At 36.8% G+C, this 19,707-nt stretch overlaps 1 protein-coding gene across 1 annotated transcript in view; it reads right to left on the bottom strand.

The window, feature by feature from the left end:
• Positions 1–19,706, bottom strand: part of PKD2L2 (polycystin 2 like 2, transient receptor potential cation channel) — a 38,779-nt gene extending 19,073 nt beyond the window's left edge. The window contains exons 1-8 of the mRNA XM_019924477.2: positions 19,620–19,706; positions 18,822–18,923; positions 17,067–17,200; positions 15,113–15,369; positions 12,357–12,578; positions 3,706–3,934; positions 2,209–2,379; positions 1,725–1,906 (exon numbers count right to left, since the gene is read on the bottom strand). Coding sequence (XP_019780036.1) covers positions 1,725–1,906; positions 2,209–2,379; positions 3,706–3,934; positions 12,357–12,578; positions 15,113–15,369; positions 17,067–17,200; positions 18,822–18,923; positions 19,620–19,650 — 1,328 coding nt within the window. The 5' untranslated portion in view covers positions 19,651–19,706. The remainder of the gene's footprint in view (positions 1–1,724; positions 1,907–2,208; positions 2,380–3,705; positions 3,935–12,356; positions 12,579–15,112; positions 15,370–17,066; positions 17,201–18,821; positions 18,924–19,619) is intronic.
• Between the last annotated feature and the right edge of the window lies 1 nt (position 19,707).

Here is a 19,707-nt window from a genome sequence, read left to right as displayed (position 1 = left end):
GGTTGCCAGGGGCAGGGGTAGGGAGGGAAATGGAGAGTTCCTGTTTAATGAGTATAGAGTTTCAGTTTTGCAAGATAAAAAGATTTCTGGAGATGAATGATGGTGATGATTGAACAATATGAATGTACTTCACTGTACAGTTAGAAACGGTTAAAAAAAAAGACATGGTTAAGATGGTAAATTTTATGTTATGTTATACACAATTTAAAATTTTTATCAGTTTTTAAAAAAAAGCCTTCAGGGCAGAAGTAGCTTCGGATGCTGAGTTTACTTTTCCGGGTTCTTGCTTTCTGATTTTGGCCACTCAATTTTTTGTTAGTTCTTAAATGTTTCCTATATTTCATCCAGCTTTTTAAATTGTGAAGAGGTTGATTTGAATAACCTAGCACATCATTACCAAAAGCAGAAGCCCCCTCATTAATCCATTTCAAATTTTTCTATCTGTTTACTTTGTGCCTTATACTTTCTTTCCTCCCATTATCCAAAGTAACACAAATTTCCAAGGTTCTGTAAATAACTACATTTATATTTAATGTCCAATACTACTTAGTTTTATTATTAACACTTGAATTAAGATCCTAGGAAAGGACCAAGAAATTGTTGGAACTGCAAACATTATTCACTCTGGATAAGGTAATTAGACTTCTCAAATTATAGGTCATTTGAAGTTGGAAAGGACCTTTGGGAGTGATTTAGTCCAGCCCCTTCATTTACAGATAAAGAAATTAAGGTCTAGAAAAGTTAAATAGCTAGTGGCAGAATTGGAAAGTAGAATTATATCCTCTTGGTTGCTAGTCCACTCTTTCCACTACTAATTTAGTAAAGGGTTATTCAGAAAAATATTACTAAATTTCATGCAATTAATTGGTACTTAGATAATACAGTATTTACATGTGGATGATGAAAAGAGGGCAACCTAAGTAATTTTTCAGACCAGAATTTACCCCAAATTGAGTAAAAGGGCCATGGACAAGTTTGAGGAATTCTTAACTAAAGGGAAAGTTATTGCAGTTTTTCTCAGAGCCATATGTTACCATGCACTACGAATTTCCAAGAGTGATGCAAAGTGAAGCCATTTCCCCCAGACGGTCTTTCTTGGTCTAGACTGCACAGGACACATTTTGAGAACTGATATTTTAGACTATCATAATTTTTTTACACAGACAGAACTTGTTTTACCTACTCAAAAACGAAAGTAAATTTAATAAAATTATTCACTTTTAAAGACAATATTTTTCTAGGGATTCTACCTAATCGGTTCTATAAGTTAGTTATCTGCTGATTGTTTTACGTGTATAAAGCTATTTTTAAAATTCAGCTTTGCCAGATCAGCAAAGGATAATCAGGTCAATATCAATAAAAGGATTCTAAAGGTAGAGCCCTCTAAAGAAAACGCTTAAGATTTCTTTTGCCCAGAGAATAAATGCTACAGAGACATGGAGCCAGTTCCTTTTATCTTAGGTAAAATTTTCACTTCTATTGAAAAGTAAAAAAATATTTTTCTAGCTTGACCTGGTAACACTTGAAAAGTGGATAACACCATCCATTTGGATCTTTCAATGCCTAACTGTACTTTGAGTGTGACAGATATTTAGCCATCAGTGAAAATATCAAACCATTTTTTAATTTATTAAAGCTTATGTCAGTACTTATAGGCCTTTTCATGCTTTTTTTGTTATAAACTGGATAAAACTGCATAAATTACATTTATGCTAAGAGCTTACATGGAATTTTGAAAAGTGGAAAAGTCGTCAACTTGTGATCCAAAAACAAGAAATCCTAACTGAGCGTAAGCAAAGAATATTATAAAAAACATGATGGCAAATCCTACTATGTCGTTGATACAGCGGGACAAGGTTGATGACAGCTGAGACATTGTCTTATTAAAGCTTATGAATTTGAATATCTGAAAAAGAACAAAGTTAATTGAAATAGGAGAATATTAAAAATTATAATGATTAGAGTAAATTAATTTCAGAAGAAATCTGCTTGAAATTAAAAGAGATGCTTCATGACAGTTGGGGTGTTTGAGGATTCGCTGGCAATCATTACAAAGCCAAACTACTTTAAAATTTACTGTATAAAAAAATTACTGTATAGGTAAGAATATCCTTTTGTTTTTTCATAACTTTGTAGTTTAAGTTCCCATTTTATTATCTAATATAATAAAATATATCTAATCTGTTATATCTGATAAAATATAAATACCTTTATCCATGCAAAGAAGATGGTTATGGCAATTATATTGTTGTAATAAATGTGCCAGTGTGCAAGAAAATAGAAGTCTGAATATTTTTCAGTACTTTTTAACAGTTGTCCAAGCAAGAGAGAAGTTTGTATATTACAGTATGAGTTGAAGAAAACGGCCACAAAACACAACTAAATGGGAAAATAAGAAGGGTTAAATTAGAGATTACCTCTAAAGCTCCTGCAGCTTATGAATAAACACATGAAAAAGTTCATCAAAATTCAACAAAAAGGGAGGGAGAGATAAGACAGGTTTTTACTTAAATGAAAGTAAGCCTTAATTTATAGAGGTTTAAGGTAGCATAATTATCATAAAAGTAGCAAAATACTGACTGCCTGGCTATCCTAATCTATATGACTTTTTGTTTCTTTGAGTCATAAAACACAAATGTATAAAATGATTATATAATTCTGACTAGACTGTAAGGGTTTCTGCTCCATATAACTACATGATACCTAAGAGTTTAATATTTTTCACTATGTAACACTCCAAGAAAAAATTTTTTACAGCTCCAAAAAAATAAACCCCTTTAGATCTTCTTAACAACTCTTTTAGAAGAGGATTTTAGAACCAGATTATTTTAGGTATCAGAGTTTTCTGTCATGAAAATTTTCCTTTGATTTCTCTTCCCTAAAATACTCAGTTAAACATTTAATGCTGTACCCTATGTTAAGCATTACTGTGGTTACCAGAGAGGTAGATGGCACACTTTCTGACTCTGAGAAACTTTCAATTTGGTTTTGAGAAACAAATATATATAGATACTGGATTGGCTATAACTAAGGGCTAATAAGAGTGAAAGATCAGGTTGTATAAGCCAGAATATTTGTTCATTGTTCCTAAAACCAAGCTCTTACGATTTGTTCCACCCTACCCACACCTCTATGTTTATTTTAGTAGTTTCCAGTGATAAGAACTGGCAGTCTTTGGAGTTTCTTCAAGGATTATTTCCCCAATCCTGGTGGCATCCTCTGTGCCTACAAGCTATGCTCTGGCTGCTCAAACCTTATCCCCCCTTCTGTATTCTGCCTAGGCTTGTCTTTTGCCTATTTAAAAATCCAGTGTAAAGAGGAAAGCAGATTTAGGCAACATACAAGAGTACATTTTAAAGGACCTTGTCCCAAAAGAATCATTATTTTCAACATGAGGCCCTGAGAGGAATACATTTTTTTGAGTGGGAGTAGGGAGACCTACTGTGCCCCCTAAATCATAATACGCATGGAATCACTTATTCCTCTAGATTTATGCTAGTCCTGCCAAGGACCAAATCAGAGAGAAAAAAATAGATTTCTCCCTTTTGGAGGCACACCATTAGTATGTACTATGACAGTTCATTTTATTATTGATACTTAAAGCTTTTAAAATAAGTCCTGGATGAGGGAGGTGCTTTTTAAACCTCTCTCACTGGTGGGTTCAGATGTGATTCCCTTCAACCATATCTGTGAATATATACTTACCACCAAAAGTAGTAATTCTAGCCAGTTCCAACTACTTTTGAAATAGGCAGATTTAAATTCTTTTATTTTTAGGACTTCTTGTGTTGTGAAGACAATAAGAAAAATACAAAATGTGATTTCACAGGAAGCAATAAAATAATCATAGTAGCTAACATATCTAAGGAGCTTCACAGAGTAAAACTGCCATGAAGTAAGTATTCCTCCAGTTGCAGGGAATTCTGCCACCAATCTGTAAAATGAGGTTTGTGAAAGTCACTGCATTTCAAGGATTTATATTTCAGTACCTAACGCGATTGATATTTCTAGTCAGTGATGTTGTGTACTTTAATCACTTATTTTGTACAAAATATGTTTTCTCAGGGTTATGGGCTCAATTCATTACTATTTTTTTAAACATCTTTACTGGAGTGTAATTGCTTTACAATGTTGTGTTAGTTTCTGCTGTATAACAAAGTGAATCAGCTATACATATACATATATCCCCAATTCCCCTCCTTCTGGTGTCTCCCTCCCACCCTCCCTAAACCACCCCTCTAGGTGGTCACAAAGCACCACTTTGAACTCCCTGTGCGATGCAGCTGCTTCCCACTAGCTATTTTACATTTGGTAGTGTATATATGTCCATGCCACTCTCTCACTTCGTCCCAGCTTACCCTTCCCCCTCCCTGTGTCCTCAAGTCCATTCTCTACGTCTGCGTCCTTATTCCTGTCCTGCCCCTAGGTTCTTCAGAACAATTTTTTTTTTTTTTAGATTCCATATATATGTGTTAGCATACGGAATTTGTTTTTCTCTTTTTGACTTACTTCACTCTGTATGACAGATTCTAGGTCCATCTACCTCAATTGAATTGAATAATTCAATTTTGTTTCTTTTTATGGCTGAGTAATATTCCATTGTATATATGTGCCACATCTTTTTTTTTTTTTTTTCGGTACGTGGGCCTCTCACTGTTGTGGCCTCTCCTATTGTGGAGCACAAGCTCCGGACGCGCAGGCTCAGCGGCCATGGCTCACGGGCCTAGCCACTCTGCAGCATGTGGGATCTTCTCGGACCGGGGCACGAACCTGTGTTCCCTGCATCGGCAGGCGGACTCTCAACCACTGTGCCACCAGGGAAGCCCTGTGCCACATCTTCTTTATCCACTCATCTGTCAATGGACACTTAGGTTGCTTCCATGTCCTGGCTATTTTAAATAGAGCTGCAATGAACATTGTGGTACATGACTCTTTGTATTATGGTCTTCTCAGGGTATATGCCCAAGAGTGGAATTGCTGGGTCATATGGTAGTTCTATTTTTAGTTTTTTAATGAACTTCCATACTGTTCTCCATAGTGTCTGTATCAATTTACATTCCCATCAACAGTGCAAGAGGGTTCCCCTTTCTCCACACCCTCTCCAGCATTTATTGTTTGTAGATTTTTGATGATGGCCATTCTGACTGGTGTGAGGTGATACCTCATTTAGTTTTGATTTGCATTTCTCTAATGATTAGTGATGTTGAGCATCGTTTCACGTGTTTGTTGGCAGTCTGTGTATCTTCTTTGGAGAAATGTCTATTTAGGTCTTCTGCCCATTTTTGGATTGGGTTTTTGTTTTTTTTGATATCGAGCGGCATGAGCTGCTTGTATATTTTGGAGATTAATCCTTTGTCAGTTGCTTCATTTGCAAATATTTTCTCCCATTCTGAGGGTTCTCTTTTCGTCTTGTTTATGTTTTCCTTTGCTGTGCAAAAGCTTTTAAGTTTCACTAGGTCCCATTTGTTTATTTTTGTTTTTATTTTCATTTCTCTAGGAGGTGGGTCAAAAAGGATCATGCTGTGATTTATGTCATAGAGTGTTCTGCCTATGTTTTCCTCTAAGAGTTTTACAGTGTCTGGCTTTACATTTAGGTCTTTAATCCATTTTGAGTTTATTTTTGTGTATCGTGTTAGGGAGTGTTCTAATTTCATTCTTTTACATGTAGCTGTCCAGTTTTCCCAGCACCCCTATTGAAGAGGCTGTCTTTTCTCCATTGTATATTCTTTGCTCCTTTATCAAAAATAAGGTGACCATATGTGCGTGGGTTTATTTCTGGGCTTTCTATACTGTTGCATTGATCTATATTTCTGTTTTTGTGCCAGTACATATTATCTTGATTACTGTAGCTTTGTAGTATAGGCTGAAGTCCAGGAGCCTGATTCCTCCAGCTCCGTTTTTCTTTCTCAAGATTGCTTTGGCTATTCGGGGTCTGTTGTGTTTCCATACAAATTGTGAAATTTTTTGTTCTAGTTCTGTGAAAATGCCATTGGTAGTTTGATAGGGATTACATTGAGTCTGTAGATTGCTTTGGGTAGTATAGTCATTTTCACAGTGTTGATTCTTCCAATCCAAGAACATGGTATATCTCTCCGTCTATTTGTATCATCTTTAATTTCTTTCATCAGTGCCTTATAGTTTTCTGCATACAGGTCTTTTGTCTCCTTAGGTAGGTTTATTCCTGGTATTTTATTCTTTTTGTTGCAATGGTAAATGGGAGTGTTTCCTTAATTTCTCTTTCAGATTTTTCATCATTAATGTATAGAAATGCAAGAGATTTCTGTGCATTAAATTTGTATCCTGCTACTTTACGAAATTCATTGATTAGCTCTAGTAGTTTTCTAGTACCATCTTTAGGGTTCTCTGTGTATAGTATCATGTCATCTACAAACAGTGACAGCTTTACTTCTTCTTTTCTGTTTTGGATTCCTCTTATTTCTTTTTTTTCTCTGAGTGCTATCGCTAAAACTTCCAAAACTATGTTGAATAATAGTGGTGAGAGTGGACAACCTTGTCTTGTTCCTGATCTTAGAGGAAATGGTTTCAGTTTTTCACCATTGAGAATGATGTTGGCTGTGGGTTTGTCATATATGGCCTTTATTATGTTGAGGAAAGTTCCCTCTATGCCTACTTTCTGGAGGGTTTTTACCATAAATGGGTGTTGATTTTGTTGAAAGCTTTTTCTGCATCTACTGAGATGATCATATGGTTTTTCTCCTTCAATTTGTTAATATGGTTTATCACATTGATTGATTTGCATATATTGCAGAATCCTTGCATTCCTGGGATAAACCGCACTTGATCATGGTATATGATCCTTTAATGTGCTGTTGGATTCTGTTTGCTATTATTTTGTTGAGGATTTTTGCATCTATGTTCATCAGTGATATTGGCCTGTAGTTTTCTTTCTTTGTGACATCTTTGTCTGGTTTTGGTATTAGGGTGATGGTGGCATCGTAGAATGAGTTTGGGAGTCTTCCTCTCTCTGCTATATTTTGGAAGAGTGTGAGAAAGATAGGTGTTAGCTCTTCTCTATGTGTTTGATAGAATTCGCCTGTAAATCATTCTGGTCCTGGGCTTTTGTTTGTTGGAAGATTTTTAATCACAGTCTCAATTACAGTGAGTGGTCAGTGAGCTTGTGAATGGTCTGTTTATATTTCCTGTTTCTTTCTGGTTCAGTCTTGGAGGTTGTGCTTTTCTAAGAATTTGTCCATTTCTTCCAGGTTGTCCATTTTATTGGCATATAGTTGCTTGTAGTAATCTCTCATGATCCTTTGTATTTCTGCAGTGTCAGTTGCTACTTCTTCTTTTTCATTTCTAATTCTATTGATTTGAGTCTTCTCCCTTTTTTTCTTGATGAGTGTGGCTAATGGTTTATCAATTTTGTTTATCTTCTCAAAGAACCAACTTTTAGTTTTATTGATCTTTGCTATTGTTCCCTTCATTTCTTTTTCATTTATTTCTGATCTGATCTTTATGATTTCTTTCCTCTGCTAACTGCGGGGTTTTTTTTGGTTGTTGTTCTTCTTTCTCTAATTGCTTTAGGTGTAAGGTTAGGTTGTTTATTTGAGATGTTTCTTGTTTCTTGGTTGTAGGTTTTTCCCTTTCATCACTTTAAATATGTCATGCCACTCCCTTCTGGCTTGCAGAGTTTCTGCTGAAAGATCAGCTGTGAACCTTATGGGGATTCCCTAGTATGTTATTTTTCCCTTGCTGCTTTTAATAGTTTTTGTTTGTATTTAATTTTTGATAGTTTGATTAATATGTGTCTTGGCGTGTTTCTCCTTGGATTTATCCTGTATGGGACTCTCTCCACTTCCTGGACCTGACTGACAATTTCCTTTCCCATATTAGGAAAGTTTTCAACTATAATCTCTTCAAATATTTTCTCAGTTCCTTCTTTTTCTCTTCTTCTTCTGGGGCCCCTATAATTTGAATGTTGTTGCATTTAATGTTGTCCCAGAGGTCTCTGAGACTGTCCTCAATTCTTTTCATCCTTTTTTCTTTATTCTGCTCTGCAGTAGTTATTTCCACTATTTTATCTTCCAGGTCACTTATCCATTCTGCCTCATTCTGCTATTCATTCCTTCTGGAGAATTTTAAATTTCATTTATTGTATTGTTCATCATTGTTTGTCTGCTCTTTAGTTCTTCTAGTTCCTTGTTAAACATTTCTTGTATGTTCTCCATTCTATTTCCAAGATTTTGGATCATCTTTTGTATCATTACTCTGAATTCTTTTAAAGGTAGACTGCCTATTTCCTCTTCCTTTGTTTGGTCTGGTGGGTTTTTGCCTTGCTCCTTCATATGCTGTGTGTTTCTCCTTCTTCACATTTTGCTTAACTTATTGTATTTGGGGTCTCCTTTTCGCAGGCTGCAAGTTCGTAGTTCCCGTTGTTTTTGGTGTCTGCTCCCAGTGGCTAAGGTTATTTCAGTGTGTTGTATAGGCTTTCTGGTAGAGGGGACTGGTGTCTGTGTTCTGATGGATGAGGCTGGATCTTGTCTTTCTGGTGGGCAGGTCCACGTCTGGTGGTGTGTTTTGGGGTGTCTGTGACCTTATTATGATTTTAGGCAGCCTCTCTGCTAATGGGTGGGATTGTGTTCCTGTCTTGCTAGTTGTTTGGCACAGGGTGTCCAGCACTGTAGCTTGCTGGTCGTTGAGTGGAGCTGGGTCTTAGCATTGAGATGGAGATCTCTGGGAGGGCTCTTGCCGTTTGATATTATGTGGAGCCAGGAGGTCTCTGGTGGACCAATGTCCTGAACTCGGCTCTTCCACCCCAGAGCACCATGACCCTCTCAGCCACACACATGTTCTTTTTTTTTTTTTTTTTTTTTTTTGTGGTATGCGGGCCTCTCACTGTTGTGGCCTCTCCTGTTGCGGAGCACAGGCTCCGGACGCGCAGACTCATCAGCCATGTTTCACGGGCCTAGCCGCTCCGCGGCATGTGGGATCTTCCCAGACCGGGGCACGAACCCGTGTCCCCTGCATCGGCAGGCAGACTCTCAACCACTGCACCAGGTGGACTTTCAACCACTGCGCCACCAGGGAAGCCCCATATGTTCTTTTAAGAGCACTCTTAAGTAACATCCTGATTGCGTGCGGTACAACTTTACTTTCGAACTGAGAGTTGAGGTGGATGGGATTTTTGCCTTCCCCAGATGGTTGAAGGTTATGATTTTTGTTTTTGGAAACCCCACCACCTCCTTATTTATATTATTATTTTTGCAAGAAAAGTATAAAGGGAGTTGGAGTGGAGGCGAGATTTGTGATCACGAAAGCCTTGGACGCCGTCCTCTCCGTCTTCTGCCTCTCTGTCTCTCTGATTAGTTCCTATCCAGCAGCAGATTGAAGCAGGAGATGATTCTTCTCAGGGTTTGTTCAGCAGCTTCACTTCTAGGTGAAGGCTTCATGAACCAAGTGACGTCAACAAACGAGGCTTCTCTCTCTCTCCTCTCTCTAACAATGAAAGTTGCTCTAATGGAATTGTTCTGCCAAAGGAAAATATTGCAAATCTACTTCTAGTCTTCACCCTTTCAAATTCATCTACCATGCTCTTTGGAAGTGCAAACTAGTCCACGTGAAAATATCACATGGAGTTCCTCAGCACCCGTCAGCATCAACCACTCAACTTGTGAGTGGATGAGCCTTCAGATGATCACAGACCCAGTCTTCAAGTCTCCCAGCTGAGACCTCAGACACACAAAACTAGTTTCAACCTAGGTGCCAAAGAGCCCTAGCCCCTCAACTCCTGCCTGCGCCTCTGGGAGCCAGTGCCCTTGGCGTGACGTCACTTTCTCCATTACTTCTTTTTTAATGCTCCACTTTTTTTTGGTACTCTGAAAATTCCCAGTGGTCAAAGACCAATGTAAATGAGAAAGAAAGATGTGATTTTTAGCTAGACATTCATTTTACTCTGTGTTTTGATTGCTCATTCATAACTGGGATACTAATTTATCCCTACAGGAGAACAAGATGATGTTCAAGAACATGCTATACTGTTAGTTACTGTTATTAGTCAGGACTCCCCCCACAAAATATATAATTTTTTAATATTTCAGAGGAGGGAAATACACTCTCCCCCTTTAGCTTATCAGAGATACTTCTTGCTTCTAAATGTCAAGATAACATATTTTACTAAAGCAAACGTTTTCTGTTTAACTTTAGGCACTGGATGTTGGATACAAAGATCTATATGCAAATAGAAATATAAAAATTAATTCCAATACTAAATATAAAAAGATTTTGAGGCAGTTCTCTGTATTTCTAGTGTTCCCACAACTGCAGATAATTAAGAATTGACAGTAATTTAAGGAACCAGCATCTCTATCACAATGCCATGATGTAATTATTCCTACCTAAAGATATTAGCAAATCTTATTGGTACTGGAATAAGGTGTGGCCCCAAAAGCAAAAAACCACCAAAACCAAGAACAAAACAACCAGTTAACAAATAGAAAACAGGAATTTGTTTTTATACCTTGCGTATAGTATGTGCGCAATGTTGGGTAAGTGAGTGAAGTGAAAGAAACTCAGTATTTTGATCTGAAGTGTAGACTAGTAAACAAAAAGCAAAAAATGATGAGTATTCAGTTTAGTTTGCCAGATATGTGTACAAAGGGAAAATAAGTGGATAAAGTCTTAGTGTAAGCAATATGCTCCCATACAACTACTGATTAGATATACTACCAGTTAAAAGTTTCAAAATCTGCTAAAGTTTCTAAGAAATAACATTTTAAAAGGTAACATAGATGGGACTTCCCTTGTGGTCCAGTGGGTAAGACTCTGTGCTCCCAATGCAGGGGGCCTGGGTTCGATCCCTGGTGGGGGAACTAGATCCCACATGCATGCTGCAACTAAGGAGTCTGCATGCCACAACTAAGACCCAGCAGAGACAAATAAATAAATAAATATGCAAAAAAATTAAAGGTAACATAGAATAAGCACAAAACCTAGAGACAGAAAATATGGACTTAATCTAGTATTACAAGGAGTTCTTCATTTGACTTTAAGCCAATTACCCCACTGTTTCTATTCTTATTTAGGACATAGAAGTGATTTGTATTCTTCACTTTATCCCTAACCAGGACTATCGGGAAGGGTGGAAATGTTGGTAAGAAGCTGATTCCCTGAAAGAAAATACTATAACATAAAAGGTAAAATGTCCATTGGCTGCTGATGGTAATTCATTTGTTTTCATTTTTACAAATTTTAAAGGCCATGATTATGTTTCACCATCACTGTTGCACAGGGGAAAAATTCCCCTATCAGAGTAAATGCCAATTCCATATTCCAGAGTAAAAATGTAAGACTCATGAGAAAAAAGTGGCTCACTGAGACTTAGTGGACACTATTGTTTGCCTGCCTAGCGTTCATTATCCCATTCCTCCTTTCTAACAGAACCCTAATTGTATCAGGCATTCACTCATTCTCAGATCCCTTTGCAGAAGCCAATTCAATCCCCAGGCAGATTCAATCATAGTAATCCTATTTGCTTTGACAGTGTTTGATTCTAGAACCCAGGCCTAAGCCAAATAGCATGGTCCAGGTTAGGCAGATTACCTAAGGTAATCAGACCTACAGAAATAATTTTTTCTCTTTGGTTGGTTCTCTGTCCTCTTCCTTGTGAGAGGGGATGTCTGTCATCTTTTTCTTGGGTCCAACAGGTTAGCCCAGGCATGTCCTTCTCATGCAATAGCAGAAGTGCAAGAGGGCACGTTTTAATTTACAAACCCTTTTCAAGCTTCTGCTTGTATCATATCTGCTGACATTCCATTGACCAAAGAAAGTCACCTGGTTGAACCCAGAATCAAGTTCTGGGGCAGTGCACCCTGCCCTGGGTGACAGGTCACTGCAAATTTACATGGCAAAGATGTGAAGAATTGGGGCTATTTTTGCAAATCACCATTGGCTGTAATCATTTCTGGGATGCTGGCTACTGTTATATATTGTTTGAATTTTAAATTGTTCATTCTTGAGACAAAAATGAGTAACTTAATAAAGAAGCTTATTCTGAAAGGAAATCAACAGATTTGAATGATCTGATTTAAAGGAAGAAATCATTAGGACTAAATGTTAGATATGTCCAACTGCAGAATGGCAATAAATAAGACTACATATTCTTAAGCAATATAAAACTAACCTATTGTATGTAATTCTCCATGTTTCGGAACATATCCTGAAACAATGAATATGATGTTGCTCTTTCTTCTTTATCATTATTGGAAGAATTACATTATATTTATTTTGGAGCTTATGATTTTAATCTCAGTACAAACATGCACAAACTGGAAACCTTAATGAGGGCTCTGGGTGCCTTTTAAATTCAGTATACTAATGAGAGGTTTTGAGTAACTCACCTGATGACGCAAAACAGATTTACATTAGCATTGTATAATGAAAAATCAATAAAAATAACTCTAGTGCTTCTTGTGATCCAGCTGTTCATTCGAAGATTAATGAACTTGTTTAGGGTTTCAGATTTTGATTTTGATAAAGTGAAAATATATCCCCCATTTCGGTAAACACCAGTAAATCCCCAATGCCAAGGGGAGTTGATAATAGGAGCAGAGTACTTCCATCTGTTAGATATAAAAAGAATAATGGAGAGATGAGAAAGCCTGACGGAGAAGTATCTAAGAATTTAAGTTAACCTTTGGTTGAAAGTAGTAGTTAAAAAAAAAGTACTAAGTTCATAAGTATTATAGTAATTTTGAAGTAAGATGGTGAGTTAAGGATTAAGCTAAAAGGATTAAGATTGAGTATGTTTTCATTGTTTAGTGCTTATTGTGGGCAACACACTGGACTACATACTATGAGAAAAAAATTTTTTTAATCCATCTGTTGCCTCAGGGAACTTGAAATCTAGAAAATAATGACGGATTTTTTCTTTAACATGTTGTCTCTGTTATCTGACGAGATCTTTAGTCTTTGAGTAGGACAAAAATATCCAGGGTTTTGATTCAGAAATATCTGTCTCAGTATGGGGAAAAAGATGCTTCACAGTCTGTGTTTTAACGATCATATACCATTTATAAATGCCCAATAAATAAAAACTTTGTTACAATGTCTATATTGTTATATAGGTATCTTATTTTAATGAAAGAACACAAAGGAAAATCTGTATAACTAAATTTTGTTTCCATTCTTTCTACTTTTAACTTAGTTATGCAATATCAAAAAGTAAAGCTTTGATTCTTCATTTTAGTCCCTATTCAGTCTCCTAAAACAGACCTGAACAATTATCCAAAGATCCTCTGCTTAAACTTGTTTTTCTGTTAGTAACACCATGTTTGTTTTCAGCAGAGAAAAGTGACAACACTAAGATAAAATACTCATTTTTAATGAAAATTCCATAGTTGTATGTTTGAGCATTTTCCATATGATTGTTAAATTGAAACAAGAACATTTATTACACCAACCCTCTCCTACTTCCAATTTTTTATACTGGTTTTAATTAATGAATGTTACATTTTAGAAAGAAAAACAAGCACAAATTGATTCTTATTTTGTTTGTCAGGAAATGACACATTAAAATTCTAAATCCATAATGTTAATTTTGGTATTTAAATTATTTGTAGTTGTTATGAAAATTTGGAATATTAGAATACCTAACAGATTAGTCTTGAGATCAAATTTAAATGTGTAATTAATAGTTGACTTATCTTGTAATTTTTCATTGAAAGGGAAATAGTGTGTAGTACTGTTATAATAGTATAATATTTAAGAGAATGTGTCACCATACTTATGAATTTATTAGGTTTATAAGAATTATACAAGCACTTTGTTGCCCTCAAGAACACCCAAAACTCATAGAAAGAAAAAATAAGTCAACAAAACCCACAAAGCAATGATCAATCCTAGGGGTAGAGAGGTAGTTGTTCAAGAAAGGAAATGTAATCACTGTTCATATTTATAAAATAAACATCGACTAATGATTAACAAAAATTACAGTATAACTACAGGCTAAGAGGAACAGGAAGTGTGTATGTGGAGGGAGTGGCATAAGAGGGATATATGACAGACACTTTCCATGACAGAGACAATAGATATATAAAACTATAAAATCAAGAAATAGTATAAGCATATTATTCAGAAATAGGAAGTATATACAAGAAGAAACAACTAAAAGTGGCTGCTTCTGGAGTGGGAATTATGAGTAGGAAAGGGTGGACTTTGTAAATATTTCATCACTGATAAATATCAAATTTTAAAAAAGATATATTTTTTGCCTCTATGATTTTCATATGACCCTAAAAGCAATGATACCAGCAGCTTCTGTGTTAAGTGGGGGTAGTGTCAGTGGCTTTGGGCTTTTACATTTTCAATATAAAGTGTAGACATGAGTCTACACTAGCAGTAGCCTCAGCCACTTTGGAGAACAAAGGCCATAAGATCTTTGGCGGGTATCATCAGATGCAGTGTCTGTAAAACATAACTGCCCCTTTTCAACATTGGCGACAATAGAAGATATCACTGAAGTAAGCCAGAGTGAGAAAGCAACAGAGTACACCAAAGACACTCCCTAGGGATCCCAAGAAGCATTTGGAATGTGTTTGAGGGCATCTTGCCAGAGCCAGAAAAGCTGATTGAGTTTTGTAAAAGCAAAAATGGGCGCTTTGCCCTGTGTCCAATATGACTTAGCACTTCATTTACCACAGTTGGAAAAAAAAACACTTCACATCCTTTGGTAAACAAAAACAATAACAGGTTATGGACTTCCCTGGTGGCGCAGTGGTTGAGAATCTGCCTGCCGATGCAGGGGACACAGGTTCGTGCCCCGGTCCGGGAAGATCCCACATGCCGCGGAGCGGCTGGGCCCGTGAGCCATGGCCACTGAGCCTGTGCGTCCTGAGCCTGTGCTCCGCAACGGGAGAGGCCACAACAGTGAGAGGCCCGCGTACCGCAAAAAAAAAAAAAAACAAAAAAACCAGGTTTACTCTTCCTTTTCTAAACACTGCATCTCGGAGTCTTCTTTTGATACTATTACTGAAACAGTCTCCTTACCTGCCAGGCCCCTGTTGGTATTATTTGGAAAATAAATATGTTTTCACAATTGTTTGAAGATACAATGGTAACTGCTAGAAAAAGTTACATGTAATTTTATACTACTTACTCAGTATCATATTTAAGGCCAAAATCAGACAGATCTTCATTTTCAGAAGTGTATTTGTCATAACATTCATTCATCAAGGACTGAAAGGATGAATGGACCTTGCACGTGTTGTTGCGGACTTTTAGTTGACGGACTCTGGGGACTCCTAAAAGTATGTTCTCATAGTAGATGCGACTGCTGTTCTTTAAGTCATACAAACTCTTGTTATTGTACCATGAGTCCCAGTACAGGCCTTCCAAAAGGGGTCCTTCCATAAACTTCATATAGAAAAATAAATGTTATGGGAAAAATATTTCATGTCAAGTGTATAACAGAATCTACATTCATAATGTTATCCATAAGAATATAAAAATCAGTGATTTTAGCCAAGCTACCATTAATAATGGTAATGGTAAATGATGATGTTGATGATGATAACGAAAATGGTTAACATTTCTTGAGTACTAACTATGTACTGCTCTAAGCACTTTACGGGTATTAACTCATTTAGTTCCATAACCCTTCTTCTCCGAGAGGTATACTGAAAACTCTCCCCCAATACATGAATATCAGGACTGGTCATAGCCACAATTCATGGCTTCACCTCGAAGTTATCTGTGTCCCCCCTTTCCTCTCCAACTCTGGCGGTGGTGACTGCTTCTTCTGTCTCTGTCACTATGTGCTCCTTCTAAGAGATCCTAAGCCTAGGGTTCATTTTTTTTCTTTCCTGCCTTTGTCTTATTTGCCATTGGCCACATACATACCTCAAGACAGCACAGTAAAAAAGAAGCAGTTGGGCTCCACTTCTTGTCTCAGGGAAAATTTCCTATCATTCTTTCATATTTCACTTGGCCTAAGCCAATGACTTCTAATCATTTGCCTTATCTCACACTTCTCTCACTCTCAGGAAATGACATTGTCTCCTTGATAAGTTTCAAATTCCTAGCATGGCATTCATGATTAGACCTCTGTTCAATTCATAGTTTGGTCTTTTCCACCTCATCTCCTATATTCCTATAATGCCAAAACATAGTTCCACATGATGCATTACTTATAGTACATATTGTTTTTTCTTCCTAGGATGGTCTTCTGTTACTCATCCTTTAAAACTCAACTGAATTGTGATCACCTCTGGAAAGCCTTCCCTACCTCTTCCTTGTATGTCCCAATGTTTGTGACATAGGATACCTGAAACTGCTGTTCCCTTAATTGTTCTTTCCTCATAATGTGAACATCTTGCTAAGTTAAGTGTAACAAAAAAAACAAGTCTGTTCTAATGCTAAAGGAATGATACTCTTATGCAATTAAAAACACTATAAAATTATATTTTGTAAATGTACTCTTTATTATATACTGTACATTACTGTAACACACACACAAGAGTATAGGCCTGTATACCAAAATCACATATATTTTAATTTATGGGCAATTTAAGGAATTTTTTTTTTTTTTTTGCGTGGTATGCGACCTCTCACTGTTGTAGCCTTTCCTGTTGTGGCGCACAGGCTCCAGACGCGCAGGCTCAGCGGCCATGGCTCACGGGCCTAGCTGCTCCATGGCATGTGGGATCTTCCCGGACCGGGGCACGAACCTGTGTCCCCTACATCGGCAGGCATATTCTCAACCACTGAGCCACCAGGGAAGCCCAATTTAAGGAATTTTTAACGGTAATTTTCACTGTATACAATTTTAGACTGACTTTGGATCCTAACTCCCACATAAGAAATCTATTTCCCAAATGCAACGATAATGTTAAAAAAACAAATATCACTTTTTTAAAGTTACAAGAACTCTATCACACTGAGAACACAGGTTCTCAATAAACACTTAGTGGTTGATTGATTCTAATAGTTTAAAGAAATGACATTTTTATTCATTCCTTCAATAAATATGTATCAAGTGCCTACTATGTGTGCCAAGGGCTTGTTTATGCAATGCCTAAAGCTACTTCATCCACAGTCACATGACATCTTACCTTCCAAAAGTCAGTTATGCTGCGAATAGACTTAAAGTTGATTCTTTCTTCACCATGCACAGACGTGTCCAAAAATAGAGATGACATAACTTTGTTTAAGTAATACATATGTGGGTTTACCATCCCAAAAGTCACTAAGGAGAAGAATTTTTTGTTTAAAAATTTACATTTAAAAACACAATTTTTATCAGGATTAAAAATGTACTTGTAATTTGTTCTCAATTTTGTTTTGAAAATTCAATTTTATTTTTCTAATTATAAGAGCAATAATAAAAAAACCTAAAATAGAAATATACAAAACAGGAAGAAGTTTCCTGTAATCCCACTGCTAGAATTAGGTTTGGCATATATTCTTCAGATTTTTCTAAATGCATAGACACTTACAGAGAAAATAACTTTATTTTTATAAAACTGAGATCACATTATACATACTATTCTGCAAGATGGGTTTTTTTTCCAATATTGAGAGTAGGCAACATAATATAGTGAGTAGTTTAGGCTATGAACTTTAAAATCAAACAGATAATGGTTTGAGTCCCACCATAGGGATAATATCTCCTACCTCATAGTTTTGTTATGAGAAGTAAGTGAGATAATTCATGTGGAACATTTAAAACTATGTTTTGGCACATGATAAGATTGAGAAGAACATTAACTAGTATTCTTTCTCACTCTTCCTAGGGGTGGGTGGGTGCGTTTTAGAGCAGGGTATATACTAAATATGTCTTTTTTTTTTTTTGCTAGAAGGCCTTTATTTTTAGAAATAATATATCTTCAACATCATTCCATGGCACACATGAGCCTATGCCATTCTTTAACGTTGCATAGTATTTCACTGTATATACCGAAAATTAAACAAATCCTGTTCGAGATTTGTTTCCAATTTTTCCTAATTATGAAAAGGTGTTTTTTTAAAAAAATCCCTGAATAATGGGATTATGAGTAATCTTTAAATATTTTTCCACTCCCCAAATGGTTTGTAATAAGCAGTTAAAAAGCAATCTAAAATATCTTAATTTATAAGGTTGGTTAAAGCTGTCTTTTTAATCCAGATCTGACTCAAGCTCACCCCTACAATATCAATTAATTAGTTAAGCGATATATAATTGCCACTATGTATGCTGTACCAACATAAGTCCAGTCAGTGAGCTTGCATCTACTATATGTTGGGTGCTGTAAAGACAAAATGCTCTTTAATACTGATTAAGTCAATGATATTGACCCACAGATAGGAGGAATGTAGGTTGAGATGTTTTCCTGGTTCTCCCTAAAGATCTGCATTGATTCATATCTTCTGTGACTCAGAACTAGCATATTTTACTATTAACTCTGCAACAGGCCAGGGAAAAGAACAAAGCAGACATCAAGACTAACTTCTTAGGCCTCATTTGTAGTTTGACCTATGAAACTAGAGCAAAGCTAATGTATCTGTATCGCTCTAAAAGAAATCAAGAATTGGCAACTCAAGGGAATAATTATATTCAAGACAGAACTGCCAACAGAAAGGAATAATTAATTAAATCAGTGTTGACTATGAAAGCTTTTTATTACTTCTGTGACCTAAAGTTGTGCCCCTTAAGAATTGGAAATAATGTCAACCTAAATGAATTTAAGATGTTTAAAATGTGTCACTATTTTTTGAGGGGTTTCAGTAGTCTGAAAGCGTATGGTTTTATAAAATCCATATGTTTTGTTTTTCATCTGCACATAACTTCTTAGTTCAAACAGTGTCTTCATCTACATCTGTGTACTTACATATACATAAGTTTATTAAAAAAATAAGGTAGAGTAAGACCTCCTGAAGTGTGGTTCTCATTTCTACTTCCTTTCTGTAATGCAGCTTATGTTTTGGAGTTCCTGTGAGATATAAAACAAAAATTTTCCTTAATTTATAATATATATAACTAATAGGGATGGAAAAACACAGGCGCTTTTAGCTGTTTACACTGTGTGAAGGAAAGCTCCAATGGCTTCTGGTTATGTTTTTACTCTCACTTTTATGAAGAAGGACTAATTACTAACATTTTCCCATGGTGATAGTGGGCAATCATTTTATGACCGTATATAATGAATTTTATAACCCGGATGTTTCCTCACCAGTCTTGTTTTAAAATGAAAAAGCAAAATACAAAGCAAACAAAACCCCCTCCTCTGTCCCTAATCGTTTTCTCCTCCTGTTAACTCTGCTTCTTGGGATGGCTGGCTCCTGCTGGAGGGGGTAAAAGGACTTAGCCTGGGGTTCTGCCAAGGCCACTACTCCCTAGATCAACAAAGGCTTTCTAAGGCCGGCCTAGAGAAGGCTACTATATAGCATGTGGCAGCGCCCAGCTCCAGCTTCCGGCAAGGGGCGAGATGTTCCCTCAGGGCTTCACTTTTCCTGTCTGTGAAATGGGTCCACAGTTCCTCTCCGCTTCTCAAGGGGAGTCTGCGACGGCTAACCGTTCTGGAGGTCATCTCTCACGTGAATACACGTGGGGCTACAGACTTCCTTGCAGGATATTTGCAATAGCCCATTCTGCTCTGCCCCACCCACTCCCTAGAGGAACCCCTCACCGCCTAGGTGCCACCGGGACGCCTCAGCCATGGCAAACTTGGACGACAACGCCCGTTCCGCCGGCGGTGCCTGCGCGATACTCACACG

The sequence above is a fragment of the Tursiops truncatus genome, chromosome 3, assembly GCF_011762595.2.
Source record: "Tursiops truncatus isolate mTurTru1 chromosome 3, mTurTru1.mat.Y, whole genome shotgun sequence".
NCBI lineage: Eukaryota > Metazoa > Chordata > Mammalia > Artiodactyla > Delphinidae > Tursiops > Tursiops truncatus.
Note: the sequence above shows the minus strand (reverse complement) of the source record. Positions and strands in the feature narration are given on the sequence as shown.